The 15,769-nt window shown below is 39.8% G+C and overlaps 2 protein-coding genes across 4 annotated transcripts in view; one reads left to right on the plus strand and one right to left on the minus strand.

The window, feature by feature from the left end:
- Positions 1–15,769, plus strand: part of Acvr1 (activin A receptor type 1) — a 130,644-nt gene that overhangs the window by 16,321 nt on the left and 98,554 nt on the right. Inside the window, exon 1 of one of the 3 annotated variants that reach the window (XM_046426882.1) lies at positions 13,628–13,710. The exons of the other annotated variants lie outside the window; for them this stretch is intronic. The gene's annotated coding sequence lies outside the window, so the exon portion shown is untranslated. Of the gene's footprint in view, positions 1–13,627; positions 13,711–15,769 lie in introns of those variants that run through there. 3 annotated transcript variants of the gene reach the window in all.
- On the minus strand, positions 10,443–11,523 carry LOC124080825 (cytosolic iron-sulfur assembly component 2A). The gene is made up of 2 exons (XM_058573504.1): positions 11,074–11,523; positions 10,443–11,005 (listed from the first exon to the last, which is right to left on the minus strand). Exons 1-2 carry the CDS (start codon positions 11,394–11,396, stop codon positions 10,810–10,812), a joined length of 519 nt encoding a protein of 172 aa, XP_058429487.1. The 5' UTR covers positions 11,397–11,523; the 3' UTR covers positions 10,443–10,809.

Consider the following 15,769-nt stretch of genomic DNA (forward strand, 5'->3'; position numbering starts at 1 on the left):
GACTCCCAGAAATACACCATCAAGATTAAAGAAGGCATCTTGGATTATGTAACTTTGAATTCATGTCTCATAACTGGACCCTGTAATTATCTTGAGATCAGCCCAGTAGTACTGCCTGGTATGTTTTGTAAATATTTAAAATACACAAGTTTTTTTTTTGTTGTTGTTGTTGTTTTTTGGTGCTGGAGATTGGACCCATGGCCTTGTGCATGCAAGGCAGGCACTCTACCAACTGAGCTATATCCCCAGCCCTTAAAATATACTACAGTTTTTGCCACTATGATTTTGCATCCTTTTTTTCAGATGGTCCTTGACTTATGATGTGGTTATGTCCAATAAACTATTGTAAGTCAAAAATAGCATAAGCTGAAAATGCATTTAATACAGTTAACTTAGTCTCAGCTGTTTCCCTTCATGAAGAGATCTGACTAGGAGCTGTAGCTGGCTGCTCAGCATCACGAGAGTATCCTACTGGGTATCATTACACTTGAAAGAAATCAAAGTTCATGATTCCAAGTATGGATCTACTGAAAATATGTATTACTTTTACAATCATGTAAAGTAAAAATTCATATGTTAAAGCCAAATGCAGTAGTGCACACCTGTAATCCCAGCTGCTCGCCGACTGAGGCAGGAGGATTGCAAGTTCAAGGCCAGCCTGGGCAATTTAGCGAGACCCTGTCTCAAAAAAAAAAAAAAAAAAAAAAAAAAAATTAAAAAGACTGGATCTACTGAATTAAGTGCACATGCTGGGTACTTAATAAAAACTTGTTGTTTTGAAGTGAGGGAACTACACTCTGTGGTAGAGTGCTCCTGGCTTCAATCCCCGGGACTGCTACAAGAACAATAGCAGCAAAATGAAAAACAAAACTAACAATTGCCACACCCCACACCCCACACCCCCAAAACCATAAGAACCAAAAAATATAAGTTGAACCACTGTAAGTTGGTCTCTATTTTAATACCATAAGTCATCCATAAGGGCCAAAACTGTCTGGATTTCAGAGGGGCCTTCCTCTTTGTGAGATCCTTTGATGAGCTGGTGGAGGGACATGAAGATGAATTGGGCCCTCTCACAAAGCTTGTAGTCTAGGAAAGATGATTTTTTTTTCTTTTGTACCAGGAATTAAAACCAGAGGTGCTTAACTACTGAGCCACAACCCCCTCCCCCTTTTAATTTTTAAATTTTAAAACAGTCTCTCTAAGTTACTGAGGGCCTTGCTAAGTTGCTGAGGCTGGCTTAGAACTTGCGATCCTCCTGCCTCAGTCTCCTGAGTGGCTGGGATTACAGATGTGTGCCCCAGACCTGGTGCTGATGTTGTTTTGTAACTACTTGCAGGGCATATGTTGGGCACTTAATATAAACTTGTTTTGAATTGAGGGAGGTGTCCTTTTGGGTCATACATTCTCCATATTATCATGATGGACCACTCTCAAGTTTTTATTATTTTTAATGCTCTTTCCCCGAGACATTAAAGATTTGTATTAGAATTTGGGGAAGGGGAATGATGAAAGAGAATGAAGACATGGAATCAGCAAGTTTTAAGACAAGAAACTCGAGGTTTCAACTGGGCAGTGAATAGTTGAAAGCAGGGAGGAGCCACTCAGGGGAGGCTGGGAACACACAGAGGTACTTTTCAAAGAGCACACCAAGGTGATCATCCGAGGGTGATATATGAGTAATTCAAATCTGGTGATGTTCTAGAGGGGAAAACTGAAGGCTGCAGGATAAAAGCACATTATAATATTTTTTTTTTCTACCTCTAGTAAAGGCTGCTATGGTGTAATTCCTTTTATAGGGTCATGTCTAAGAATCTGTAATTCAGTCTACCTTAGAATTTGTTTATTTTTTGAAGTGTCATAAGTTGGGGAAAAGGAATAAAAATTTGACTCCTTATGCTTATATTAAAAACTTGTTGTTTTGAAGTGAGGTTCCTGGTTCATGATGAAGGGAGGAACATTTTAGTCATTAAAGAGATTGAGCAGATGAATTCATGTTTGGTCATCAAAGAAAGTACCATTAGGAGCTTTATTCTTTTGGGAGGAGAAAAAGGCAAAATATGAGTCAGACAGAACATAAAGTCTTTTCTGTTCACTTGATTCTGCCACTTTCCTACTAAAGGACCATCGGCCCAGCAAGTGTAAGTCGGATGGTAATGGCATTTGTGCAGACTTCATAGTTTATAAAGCTCTCCCCCCAAGACCACCTGTAGTTGCTCTGACTCTTGTTTATAAAGTGAGCACTTCTGATGAGTGTGGGCACACGTGGATTGTTCACCTAGGAAAGGTGCTTTAGTCGCTTGAAAATCCCCAAGTGCCATATGTGATTCTGATTTGAACAAGTTTCTTCTTTGTGAGGGGTCAATCAGTTGTTCCTTGGCAATTATGGAAAGGATGGTGAACCAGTCTATGACACTGGTAGAGCATCAGGTTTGTTTTATAAATGACGACAGACACTCTTCTAAGCATTTTGGGTTTGCCAGTTCTGGGGCAAAGCACCATGGTTCTCTCTCTCTCTCTCTCTCTCTCTCTCTCTCTCTCTCTGCTCTTGATACCTCAGGTCTCCTATGTTGTGTTTCCTTTTACTGGAGATTGAAACAATCTCCAAATCTTTGTGTACATCCAGGGAGAGCCTAACCAAAAATATGTCTATGAGAGATGGGTGTCAAATGTTAGGAATAAAAAGATTCCTTAGTTTTTAAAAAAAATTTATTTAAAGTCTTTTTAGATTCTGTTTGATTCATTTATCATTCTCTTTTCCTTCCTTTCTATACCACCTTTGTGTTAGGCTCTGTATTGGCATGTGTTGGTCATATAGGTACCAAAGGGGCTGCCCCTGGCTTCTGGAGTGTTTGTGGCTTAGTGAGAGAGACATGTGACTTACAGATTGGGAAGTGCAGAATGTGCTGCGGTGATCCAGAAGAGGAACACTAACCTGCTTTGGAGGGAAAGATGTAGGGAATGTTCTGACCCAGAGAGGTGCCAGGATTTTAAGAATAATTGGCATTTTACCTGATAGCATAAGGAAGGGGATTCTAGCAGAGGGACATTCTGGGCAAAGTTGGAAGGCATAAGAAAGGCATGGTTCATGCTGTGACCTGTAGGTGGTTTAGTTGAACTTCTGCTTAGGTTGTGTATGCCTGGGCACTGATGGGATGGCAGGTTGGAAAGGCTAGGGAAGGCCACATCACAGAGACTATTGTGGCCTGAATGATATAGGTTTTATTCTCAAATTCTCCTGGCTGTTGGGGAATATTAGTTAGGAAATGAGTCTGATTAGATTTGGATTTATTAATCACTGGTGTCAGTTTTGTGGATTATCTTTTAAAATTTTACCTGTACTTATATGCTATCAACAAAATTCTCTCTCTCTCCCTCAGTTCATATGTTGAAGCCCTAACCCTCAATGTGATGGTATTTGAAGGTTGGGCCTTTGGGAATTAATTAGGTTTAGATGAGGTCATGCAGGTTGGGCCTTCTTGTTGGGCTAGTGTCTTTATAATAGACAGTAGGAGGCCTGCTGTCTCCTCTAGCATGTGGGCACACAGCAGGAGTCTGCCTTCTGCAGGTCAGGAAGAGAGCCTTCATCAGCACCTTAACACACTGGCACCCTGGTTGCAGACTTCTAGCATCCAGGACTGTGAGAAAAGAAATTTCTGTTGTCGAAGTCACCTAGTCTATTGTGTTTTATGATGGCTCCCTGAGTTTACAGGAAAACCTAAAATGGAGAAAGCAGGCCAGGTGCCATGGTGAACAGTTATAATCCCAGCTATTCAGGAGGCTGATGCAGGAGCATTGCAAGTTCAAGGCCAGCGTCAGCAACTTAGGGAGCTCCGGCCTCAAAATAAAATGAGATAAAAGGACTGAAGACTGGAGTATAGCTCAGTGGTAGAATGCCGCTAGGTTCAATCCCCAGAACTGCAAAAAAAAAAAAAGAAAAGAAAAGAAAAAAAATTCTTAGAGTCAAATGTTGCATCAGAAACCCTAAACTTATAGGGAAAACAAACAAAACATGATTTGGTACTATCTGTGGGTTCAGATATTCCTGGAGGTTTTAGAACATATTCACCCATGAATAAAGGGCATATGTCTTTTTCCTGTGAATTCCTTCTAATTTGTTCTCTGTATTGGCTTTTTTTTTTCCCCTTAAGTTTAGAAATAGGCTTAAGTTTTCCCTACTATTAAACAATGGTTTGAACCCTACACCCTACACCTTTATCAAGCTACTTCCTGGGGAAGCATTGCAGAGGTCAGTCCATAGTCACTCCTGAGGCCTCCTCATTCTGAATCTTCAGAACAACATTTATCTTTCTCTCTCAATAATCTTCTTATTTTGTGCCCATTCATCAAATGTTTCTGAAGTGCCTTCCAAATCCCGATTTGGGACAAGAAGCTGGCAAGCTTCTGGGGTATGGTGACTACCCAGTGGCCTCTGGCCTCCTTGTAGTGGGTGGAGTTGTTCAGTTCCTCCCCCAGGCCTGCACTTGTTTTGCACTGTGCTGGGTGAACCTCCAGCCTTTATTGAATTCCCACAAAGTTGAGCGATGCAGTATCTGTGAGCTCACTCTGCCTTTGGTCAGCTCTTGACTATCAGTAGTTTATTTTCTTTTTTACAAGTAAGCTTCTGTTTATCATTTGGTCATCATGTGTCTTCTCTTTTTTAGCGACACAGAATAGAGTGAGTGTCTTACTGTTCTCAGTGATGAGACCTGTTATATTGATCCCTAATATTCTTTTTTCTTTTGTGGGGAAGGGTTCTAAGGATCAGACCCAGGGCCTCACACATGCTGGGTGAGTGCTGTACCACAGAGCCACCTGTCTAGCACTCTGATATTCTCTTTTTGAAGAAGAATATTTCCAGTGCTTCCAAGTGATCATCACCAGCCATACTGCTGCCCACTTTGCCATTCACATTCTGGTTTGATTAAATCTTTTAAAAATTGGTGTCTAGAACTAATTACAATATTTCTGGTTAGGTTTCTGTACTTTTTTGGTTTTGTTTTTTAAACTTCCATGCTTGGTTTGTATGCCCCAAACTGCTGTATTTTGTATTTCAGAGAGCCATGTTGTCCTGCCTATTGAGTATTGAGCTGCCTTTATGCTGCTGGGTTCCTGACCCCTCACTGCCTTATGTTCATTCCCTTTACTACATGGAGGGCCTTACATTTACCTTACTTTTCAGTATGTCAGATCCTGCTGATAGCAGTAGATGACCATGAGGACAATGTCATTGTTGTCGTGGTAGTCGTCTCCTCCTCCTCCTCCTCCTCCTTCATTTTATTTTCTTCATTTTAGGGAAGAGATGAGATCTTTTCTTCCCTTCCTCCCTTCTTCCCCCTGCTTGCTTCCTTCCTTCCTTCCTTCCTTCTTTCCTTCCCTCCTTTCCTCCTTTCCTCCTTCCCTCTTTCCCTCCTTCCCTCCCCAGGGACGCTTAACCCTTAGCCATATCCCCAGCCTTTTTTTTTTTTTTTTTACTTTTATTTTGAAACAGGGTCTCGTTAAGCTGCTTAGGACCTCCTAAATTGTTGAGGCTGGCCTGGAACTTGTGATCCTCCTGCTTCAGCCTCCCGAGTTTCTGGGATTACAGGCATGCACCCCCATGCCCAGCAGAGATGAGTTCTTTTAAACAGTACCCTTTATGTAGGAACTTAACAGACATACCTCTTTAATCTTTGGTCTGTGTTGACCATGAATATTTAATGAGAGAATTTGTCAAATGGGTTACCAAAATCTAGATGTGTATGTTTCTTTGGAATCTTTTTTTTTTTTTAATTAATTTTTTATTGGTATATTATACATAATGGTGGAATTCATGGTGACATGTTTGTACCCACACATAACAATTTGTTCCATTTCATTTCCCTAACCCCCACCCCTGCCAATACATTAGCGTTCTCCCCCTAATTTTAGGAGATTCTTGCCCCCCACCCCCCAGTCCTCCTTTAGTATCCACATAGGAGAGAAAACATGTAATCCTTGACTTTCTGAGTCTGGCTTATTTTACTTATCACAATGCTCTCCAGTTCAGCTTAGGAATCTTATTGAAAAAGGAAACTTGGTTAATCTTATAGGACTTTCTCTTATTTTGGGGCTTCCCAGAGATTACCACTTTTTAAAAATTCTTATTATTTTTTGCAGTATTAGGGAGTGAATCCTGAACCTTAAGCATAATAGCAAACATTCTACCACTGAGCCCATTAAAAACACACACACACACATAAAATATGTAACATAAACTATTTTGAGAGTAGCTGGGATCATCATGTTTTAACTGTTTAAAATCCATTCCCAAATCTTGCCTGGGATTTTGCTCCATTTCTATATAGTCTGTAGACAATTTTCATTCATTTTAATTCTTCTGAAGCTTCTAGTGATCATTAGATTCTTTCAAATGGTAAAGGCTGACTTCCTTTTTCTCAAAATTTTGAAATTTTCTGAGATTGCTTTTTCTTTCTTTCAATCTCCATCCTTTAAGATTCTATATTTTCATTGTTCCATAAACTACACACTAGCCACAATCAACGCCGACATGTGACTGGCTCTAATGAAACTACCGGCTTCAAGTTGAAAGCCAGACCAGGAAACGCTGACACATGGAGAAGAAGGTTAAGGTCGACTATTCCGGGAATTGAGAGAAGCGCATGAAGGAGAAAAGTGGTCACAATTTAACCAGTTAGACCTGCTCATGGCCATTGTCAGGTTATACGGTTATGTCTGTGCCCCGTCCTCTGTTAGCAATGAATCATTCTTGCAAATAAAGTAAATATTAGTAAATTTATGTGAATAGTGTTTTTTTAGATATAAAATTATATGAGAAGTGTGCCAAGAAATAATGAGTTTGGGAATCAAAATAAGTCTTTAAATTTGCAGTTTTGACATGTGATTCTCTGTATTGTTATTCTCCTTTCTGGGTTATTTGAATACTATACGATTGTGTTTGGAGCCATTTTCCAATATTTGAATATTTTCCATGAGCTACAATTTTTGTGAGTACTACCAAATGTAGTATTTCTTATTTAGCAAACAATGTTTAAAAAAGATAAAATAGTGAGTAAAGAGTACTGAAAGTATTTTTAAAGTATTTTATGATGTTAGGAATTATGATTTCTTGTTCCCAAATTCTAAATGCTGATATCTGTAGGAAATTTGGAAACTGTAGTCCATAGGGCTTGTGTTGAGAACTATTTGTCTTCATCTATAATGGATGGGTACAGAAATTGAGATTAAGTGTTTAGAGATTATTATGGCAGTTTGACATTGCCACAACTGAACATGTGACAGGTGGATTTAACTCACTGAATAGGGTGTTTAAAAAAAAAAAACAATATTGGAATGTTAAGGACTGTAAGTTTAGTTGGATAAGCACTGGTCTAGGTGAGAGAGGGTGATTGGCCGGCTTAGGCGTAGAGTATGAGAAGACACTGGTTGGAAACAGGACATTGAAAGTGGAGCCAGTAGTGTTTGCCACAGGGTTCGATGTTCTAGACTGTCTTTTCCTGTCTGGTGTTTTACTTGTAATATGGGTATAATTATGAGAGCCAAACTTAAGGATTATTTTATCTATATTAAGTGTTTCCTTGAGCTTTCTGGAATCCTCCCATATACATTATTGCTAGTATAATGCTGTAATCTATATCAAGTATTTGTGCTTGCTAGAATCCCCACTACACATTGTTACTAATATAATCTTCCTAATCCAATCATATAATCCCCTGGATTAGCCCATCAGCTGCTCACCATTATATAGAAAAGAACATTTAAACTGCTGCTGTTGACTTTTAAGATAAGTGGCATCTTCTTTCAGACTCTTCTTCATGGGTATCTTATACTCTTGACAATAGCCCAACTAGATTTCTACTTCTAGTCATCCCATTGTTTTATAATAAACCACCCCAAGTACAGTGGCATAAAATGACAACCATTTTATTATGCTTACAGTTTGGTGAGTCAGAAATTTGGAATATACACAGCAGGGATAGCTTGTCTCTGTTCAACAGTATCTGGGGCCTCAGCTGGGAATATTTGGAGGCTGGGGCTGGACTCATCTGAAGGCCCCTTCAGTCACATCTTGTGGTTAATGCTGCCTGCCTGCTGCCTGAGGGTTGGGAGCTCAGCTGGTGCTGTCAGCTGAAACACCTACATGTGGTCTCACAGTCTGGGCTATTTTGAGCTTCCTCAGAATATGGCGGTTGAGTTCCAAGGACAAGTGTCTCAAGAGACAGGAAGTAGAAGCTACAAATTTCCCAAGATCTGGTGCTAGAAAGTGTGACTGTCACTTCCATCATATTCTATGGGTCAAGCTGTCATAGATCCTGGATTCTGGAGAATGGGACACAGTTCCTGTCACTTAACAGAAAGAGCGCCACAGCTTAGACCATGTTTTAAACAATCACAGCCTACTGTTCGCCATGTCTCCTACACTTGTTGGTGTCTAAGTCCCTCTCTGTGTCAGCTGCTTTCTCTCTCCACTCACTGCCACCTCCCTAGTTCAGACGCCATCTCTGTCTACAGATCCTTTCTGGGGACCATACACATATGTTTTTTTTTTGTGCTTATTCTTTTCTTTATCCATCTAGTGTTTTAAAAATGATGAATCAGTTTCCCAGTGTGACATATGTTGCTTTTCTCTTTTCCTTTGGAAACTTTAAACCTATTCCTCTGCTCTCAAGAAAGAAAGAAGGTGGAATTATCTTATTCTTTTTTTTTTGTTTGTTTATTTTATTTAGATATAGCACATATGCGGTAAAGTACCCAAATCCTGAGTTTATAGCTCAGTGAATTTTTACATCTGTCTTTATCTATGTAAGTATCATCACACATGAAGATATAAAAACCCTTTTCATTACCTCACAGGGAAACAGCTTATTCTTAAATCCTTTCTTGAATAAGGTGGTTGTATGAATGAATTAGTAGATTCTCTCTGACTGCCTTATATGACATATAGTACAGTATTCTGCCAGTTACTGGTAGGCAACCTAAGCCCAAACACATTACACGGAAATTTCCAGAAATAAACAATTCATAGCTTTTAAGTTGCACATTATTCTGAGTAACATAATAAGATCTTGTGCCTTCCTGCCTGGAATGTGAATCATCCTTTTGTGCAGAGTATCTGTGTTATATATGCCACCTGCCTGTTGGTGAGTAACCACCTCAGTTATCAGATCAGTTGTTGTGGTATCTCACTAACCCTTATTCTATTTGATAATGGCTCCAAAGAGCAGGAGTGGTCATGATGGCAATTATATTATAGTATATTGTTATAATTGTTGTATTTTAATTGTTGTTCATCTCGTACTGTGCCTAATTTATTAATTAAACTTTGTTATAGCATGCAAATGGAGGGGGGGAATGTATATATGGGGTTAGTACTATCTTTCCTTTTAAGCATCCACCAGTCAGGGGGCAGTCTTGGACTGTATCCCTGTTGGATAAGAGGAGCCTACTATAATAATGTTTAGCTTTGAAAGTTACAAAGGTCTGAAGTAGCTGAGTCAGGAAATGTTAAGACAGGGAGATAGAAGGTCAGATATGAGCTCTGGAAAAATTAAATGGATCCCTCTTGGTTGAGACCATGGGGAGAAGCAAGGAGAAATGCTTTCAGGAAAAATTCAGGGAAGATAAATTTATCAGAATTTTAGAGGGGGAAACATAAATCTTAGTTTGCTATTGCCACTTCAGATCATCATGGATTTTGTTTCTTATAACAAACACAATTTATTCTCTTATAGTTTTGGAGATTCTCAGTGGAGAATCCACTTCGTTTGGCTTGTGGTTCCTTCATCTTTAAAGCACATTGCCTAAATCATCTTATCATATCACCTTCTCCTCTCTGAAGTTAAATCTCCCACTATCTCTCCACACCTAGTACCCCTCCACTGCCCACATGCTGGGGATTGAACCCAGGGTGCTCTGTCACTGAGTTACATCCACAGACCTTTTTTATTTCTTATTTTAGACAAGATCTAACTAAGTCGCCCAAGTCAGCCTCAAATTTATGACCCTCCTGCGTTAGTCTTCTGAATTGCTGGGATTATGGGCAGGTGCCATGGCACCTGGTTCTCTCTCCCTCTTGAAAGGATTCTTGTGATTATGTTTAGGGCCCACCCAGATAATCAGCTCACCTCAAACTTATCTCAAAATCCTTAATTACATCTGCACAGTCCCTTTGACACATAAAGTAGCAGTCACAGATTAGGATACACTAATTTGTTTTAGTTTTTCAAGGATCTTCACAGAGGGAAGGTCTATCAGGTATTTGCTTCTAATTCATTTTCCTTTTTAATATTAATGTCCCAGCAACTGTGTGTTGTACATTTTATTTCCTTGCTTAAATATCTCTGGTGAGTCCACATTAGCTAATCAAATTAATAGGGCCTACATTGACATTGACATTCAAGTTGCTCTTTAACCCCAAGTACATTTCACTTTTTTTTTTTTTTTTTTTTAAGAATCATCTGTTTTATTTATTTTACAGTAATGATTTAAATCAAACACATTTGGGCACAATAGAGACTTGACATGAAAAGTAGTTGTATCAGAATGGGCATCAGAAAAATAGTAACTCATCTTACACCATAATAACTAGAAAATATTTTTCTGTCTGATCACTTAAGTGTTATAAATCCTGAGAATGTTATTCACTGACAAATTAGGTCCTACTTTATAACTATAACTTGCTTGGAAATAATCCTTTTAAAAATGCTTTGAGGTACAAATCATTTATGTATTAAACATGAGTCTTTTACAGTTTACAAAGAGTTTAAACAAATCTATCAAATAATTACATTTCAGTAATTACAACAGCTATTAGTCAGGTTCAAGGACACACTGTTCCACAATTTCCCGTAAGTTGGGGTTCTCCATCGCAGCTGCCACTCGCTCTTTGTCATTTATCTGCTTGTTGATATCTTCTTCTGTTGAGTGAGTTCCTTCAGAAATGTAGATTTCCAACTTGTGCTTAAATGGCAAACACCGCTGAAGTTTTACTCTTAAGCATAGCCCTTCACCATTTCTTGTCTATTGGATTCCGAGCAAGTGATTTGAACTCTCTGAGTTTCCAATTCCTCATCAATAAGAGTTGCCAAAGAGCAATGAGGTACTGTTGGCGTGAACCTGATAATAACCAGATAGTCTTCTTCATTTATCTTCTGAACCTTCACGCAACTCTCTGTTACCACTTCCAGTTCTTCTAAAGTATTGGGCTTTTCTGGATCCCGGATAGTTCGAATCAAATCATAAACCTCTAGCGCTTTCTCTTCCATGATCCGGGGCCGCCGAGCAGCTCCCTGCTCAGAGAGGCCAAAGGGCCACCGGGCAGCTCCCTGCTCAGAGAGGCCTAAGGGCCACCGGGCTCTGCTCAGCGTCCAAGAAAGCAGCCCCAACACCCACTCCATTCTGACGCTCCGCCATTCCTGGCGACTGTCCTATCTGAGCCACCGTCTCTCTGCAGCAGGCCTCAGGATTTATCAACTTCCTGATCTTCAAATGGTCAAGACAAGTGCAAAGGTTTAGGGGAGCAGAAAATAGCTACATTTCACTTTTAGCTCATCTGTAATCTGACATAGCAGCCGTTCCTCATGGTTCGTTCTGTGACCAGCTTGTCTCCCTTTTCTTGCTGTTTCTTCCTCCTGTCTGCAGGACCCTCGCCTCCCTGCTTCCCCACCAACACTTTCCTTGCCATCTGTGTTAGTTTTCTAGGGTTGCCGTAAGGAATTTTCACAAACATGGTGATTTAAAACAACAGAAACGTATTCTCTCACAATTGTGGAGGCCTGAAGTGTGACATCAGGGTGCCAGCAGGGTCATGCTCTGAGGTCCAGAGTAGAGAACTCTGCAGTGTCCCATGCAGCTTCTGGTGTCTGCAGGAATTTCTTGGTTTGTGATAGCAGAACTCCAATCTCTGCCTCTTTCTTTTCATGGCCTTCTCTGTGTGTTTCTCCGTGCATCTATTATAAGGACAGTCATCATTGGATTTAATGTCCACCTGGATAATCCAGGATGATCTCTTCTCAAGTTCCTTAACTTAGTTAACGTAATTGGCAGAGACCTTTTTTTTTTTTTTTCTTCCAAATAAAGTATCACCCTAACCATCAGCCGCAGTTTGTTTATTTGGCTTCTTGACATGACATGCCTACACAATTTATTTGCACCCCATCATCTCTAACCTATTTTTGGATAATTTGCCTCTTTGGCTCGTCTATGAGTCCATTTGGGCTATTATAACAAAATGGCTTAGGCTTGATAATTTTTGAACAATAGAAATCTATTGCTTCCAGTTCTGTAGTTTTAATCCAAGACCAGGGTGCCTGCAGATTTGGTGTCTGGTGAGGGCTTGCTCTCCGCTTCACAGATGGCACCTTCTTGCTTGTCCTCACATGGCAAGGGAGCTCCCTGGAACATCTTTTGTAAGCATTAATCCTTTCCCTGAGGATGAAGTCCTTGTGACATACTCACTTTCCAGTGTTATCACATTGCGATTTGGGAGGCTGAGGCAGGATGGTGGCGAATTTGAAGCTAGCATGGGTAACATGGTGAGACTCTATCTCAGAAAATATAAAGGGCTGAAGATGTAGCTCAGTGTTCTACCAGTGGTAGAACCTCCGCTCTGGATTTAATCCCCAGTACCAAAGGAAAACAAACAAACAAACAAAAAAAAACAAAAAAAAACTTTGTCTCCAAACCCTCAGATCCTGGCAGAGTACTTAGTCATGTGGTTTAAGACTTATCAGTTAACTTTTTTGTTTGTTTTGTTTTGGAACTGGGGATTGAACCCTGGGCACTTTACCACGGGGTCCATCCTTTTCATTTTTTTTTGTTTGGAGACAGAAATAGTATAAAAACTATTTACACAGAATTGTTACTGGATTAGGTATTTTAAGTAAGTGAAGATTATATGGTAGGATGTGAATAGGTTATATGCAAATTTCCATCATTTTGTGTAAGGGACTTGAATATCCATAGATTTAGGTGTTAACAGAGGGTCCTGAAACCAATCCCTTGTGGATGCTGGGGAATTACTTTAGTTTGAAAGATAATGGATGATTTTTCTTATTGTATTTTTTTTTTTTTTTTAATTTCTGGTCTTTTACTTTTTGGCAGGAGCTGTTCACTGCTTTTTTGTTTCTCTGGAACCTTAAGTAGTCGTTGGGAGGGAGCAGAGCTGACGGTAGAGTGGCTAAGCAGAGAAAAGCTGAGCAACTTAGTGGGGACAATGGTTTTGGAGATCTGCCAGGCGAAGCTTGCAGGCCTATTGGCAGATCTGTCGCTGTGACTTGGGAATTCGTCTTTCCTGGTCTCTTGGAAGTCTTAATCTTCACTGGAATCCTTTCCGGTGCATTTCATAAACTCAGAAGACTCTTGTAGACACTTAGGCTCAATTTTCCTCATCCAAGTGTAGAGGGTGGGTGGGGGGAGGAGGAGAGCAGTTTGCTTCCTGGGAGGAGAGATTCCTGGTGTCCTCTGCCAGACTTGCTCTCCTTCCCCTGCACTGTAAGCACAGCTGCTCTTTAAAGCTGACCGATGAGCACAGGCCTTTGGCTGTTGCCCAGTTATTCTCTTCTTTATTTGGTTTAATTTCAAGGTTATCTGATAATAGTTTTTTTTTTTTCTTTTTCTTTTATCTCAGCCTTAGTTTGGATGGATGCTAGCAGTCTGACCCTATAAACGTCTAAGGGGTGCTCTGTTGTTTTTTGAAGCAAACATTGGAAGGTAACTGATTTTTCAGCCTTTTTTGGTATTTTCAAGCTGGTATTCGGAGGCTACCTTCATTTGGAATTTACTGTCCATGGATATGATGTAACTGGCCCTTATAATGTAACCAGGACTTACATTGATAGTACCTATAGCTTTGATAAGGTGCCTGTTAATCAGCTCCCCTGAGATCATGGCTGGAAAAGAACACAGAAACTCGTAACATAATAGATAAGAGTGGCCTAAAGTGCCTGGCTGGTGTGGATTTGAAATACATTCTATACTTCCCAGCTTTGTTAGTAAGTTACCTCTCTGAGCTTCAGTTTTATCAAGTGTAAACTAGAGATTATAATTCCTGTTGTATCATGATGTATGTTGGAATATGTATATAAATCACTAGCAAAGCAGTGTTTGCTACCTGGCTAAATATTCAAAATATTGGCTGTGGCTGCTGCTGTTTATTTTACAAGGAAAATTGAGGCAGGAGCAATACTTTAGGAATGTTTCAAATCACCTGCAGTAAGACTTGTTGGGTAACACAGTATATAAGTCAGGCATGACTATTGTAACACTCTAGCTATGTGGTGTATATTTGGTTAGTTTGTAGGGAAAGACAGAAAAAAAACATGAATAACAGCACACGAACCGAAATTTTTAGTCATCTGAAGCATTTATCATGCTAGCTCTGTAAAGCTACACTTTCTATTAGTTCAAGGCTTCTACCTCCAAACTCAAGGGGAGGATAGAATTTAAGAGTATAGTTTAATTAGCATTGAATTCACATCTTTAGGATTAATTGTGACTTTAGACTCTGAAAGGTTTATTCTGTAATCACAGCTTCTATGGTAGATATGTGATTAAATACATTGTGCTTTGTACTAGAAAACCTTGAATTCATATACTACCTTTCAGATGAGCCTTAGAACATTTCCTAAGCACCTTTGAGAAATCACGTGATTTTTGTGTTTTTAGGGAAGAATAGGGTCAAAAATGTGACATTGTCTGACCTTGAAAATCAATGTTGGGACTGAATATTAAGGAGTTTGCAGAGTTCATTGATTCATAAATTGAAGAATTCTTTATGTAGGGACATGTGTTCTTTCATGGAGAGTGCCTCTCAGATGTGTGCCTTTCAGCAGGAGACATGGTTAGGTGTATAAAAGAACTTCCGTGTGAAGTTTTGTCCTGGTAAATTTTATGAGAGTAGGAACTTAGTCACATTGCTTTTAGACCACCAGTATGTAAAACTCCCTGCTGTAGGTGCTCAGTACATCTTGGTTGAGGACATGAATAGAGGTGGATAGGAAAGACAGTGAACTGGATGGGGTTAAAACACCCTCTGTACTCTGTACTCCATGTAGTTTATTTCTAACTTGGCTTTTGTTAAGGGTCAGGAAGTTGGTTGGAAGAGAGATCTATCTACCTTTTGAAGCACCTACTGTATGCCAGTACTGTGCCAGGAATTGGTAATGAGATGATACAAAGGATATTCTCCAGTGCCTTCTTCAGTGGTGGGTGATTGGACGTTCTGTTTAAACAGCAGTTATAACAGGGATATTTCCCTAGAATGACTCCCCCTAAGGCAGAGTGATCTTTGGGTTCAGGGGTTGGGTGAGCCCAACTATTATGTCTAATGCAGTCCTTAGAATTGAGGTCTATTTTATTGTCCCCAAGAGGAAGCTTGATATATATATGGCTATTTAGTTACATGATTTTGCTGTCTAAGCGGTCTTGGTGGCCTTCTAATACTTCTCTTTACTTCCAAAAAGAAGTCAGGGCAGGTTCCTCCCACCTATCCCATCCCGTCAATCTCCTTATGACTTTAAATAAAAGTGTAAATAAAGGATTGAGATTTCTGTGTCTTCAAGGAGAGGGGGTCAAGAGTGAGTTGGCCTTCTTTCCCCTCCTTCCCTTTCTGTGGTAATTTAGAACCTGTGTGTTGTAGTTTTTTTCTCAGCCACCAACTGAGATGTTACTTACATCCTTTTCAACTTTAACATATTCTCTTTTTGATCTTTGGGGATCAGAAGCAAAGGATGGGCAAGAGGGGTTTGAGAAGCCAGGCTCACCAGGGCGC

Source organism: Marmota monax, unplaced genomic scaffold (assembly GCF_021218885.2).
Source record: "Marmota monax isolate L192 unplaced genomic scaffold, Marmota_monax_Labrador192_F-V1.1 WCK01_AAM20220418_F8-fsc00048, whole genome shotgun sequence".
Taxonomy (NCBI): domain Eukaryota; kingdom Metazoa; phylum Chordata; class Mammalia; order Rodentia; family Sciuridae; genus Marmota; species Marmota monax.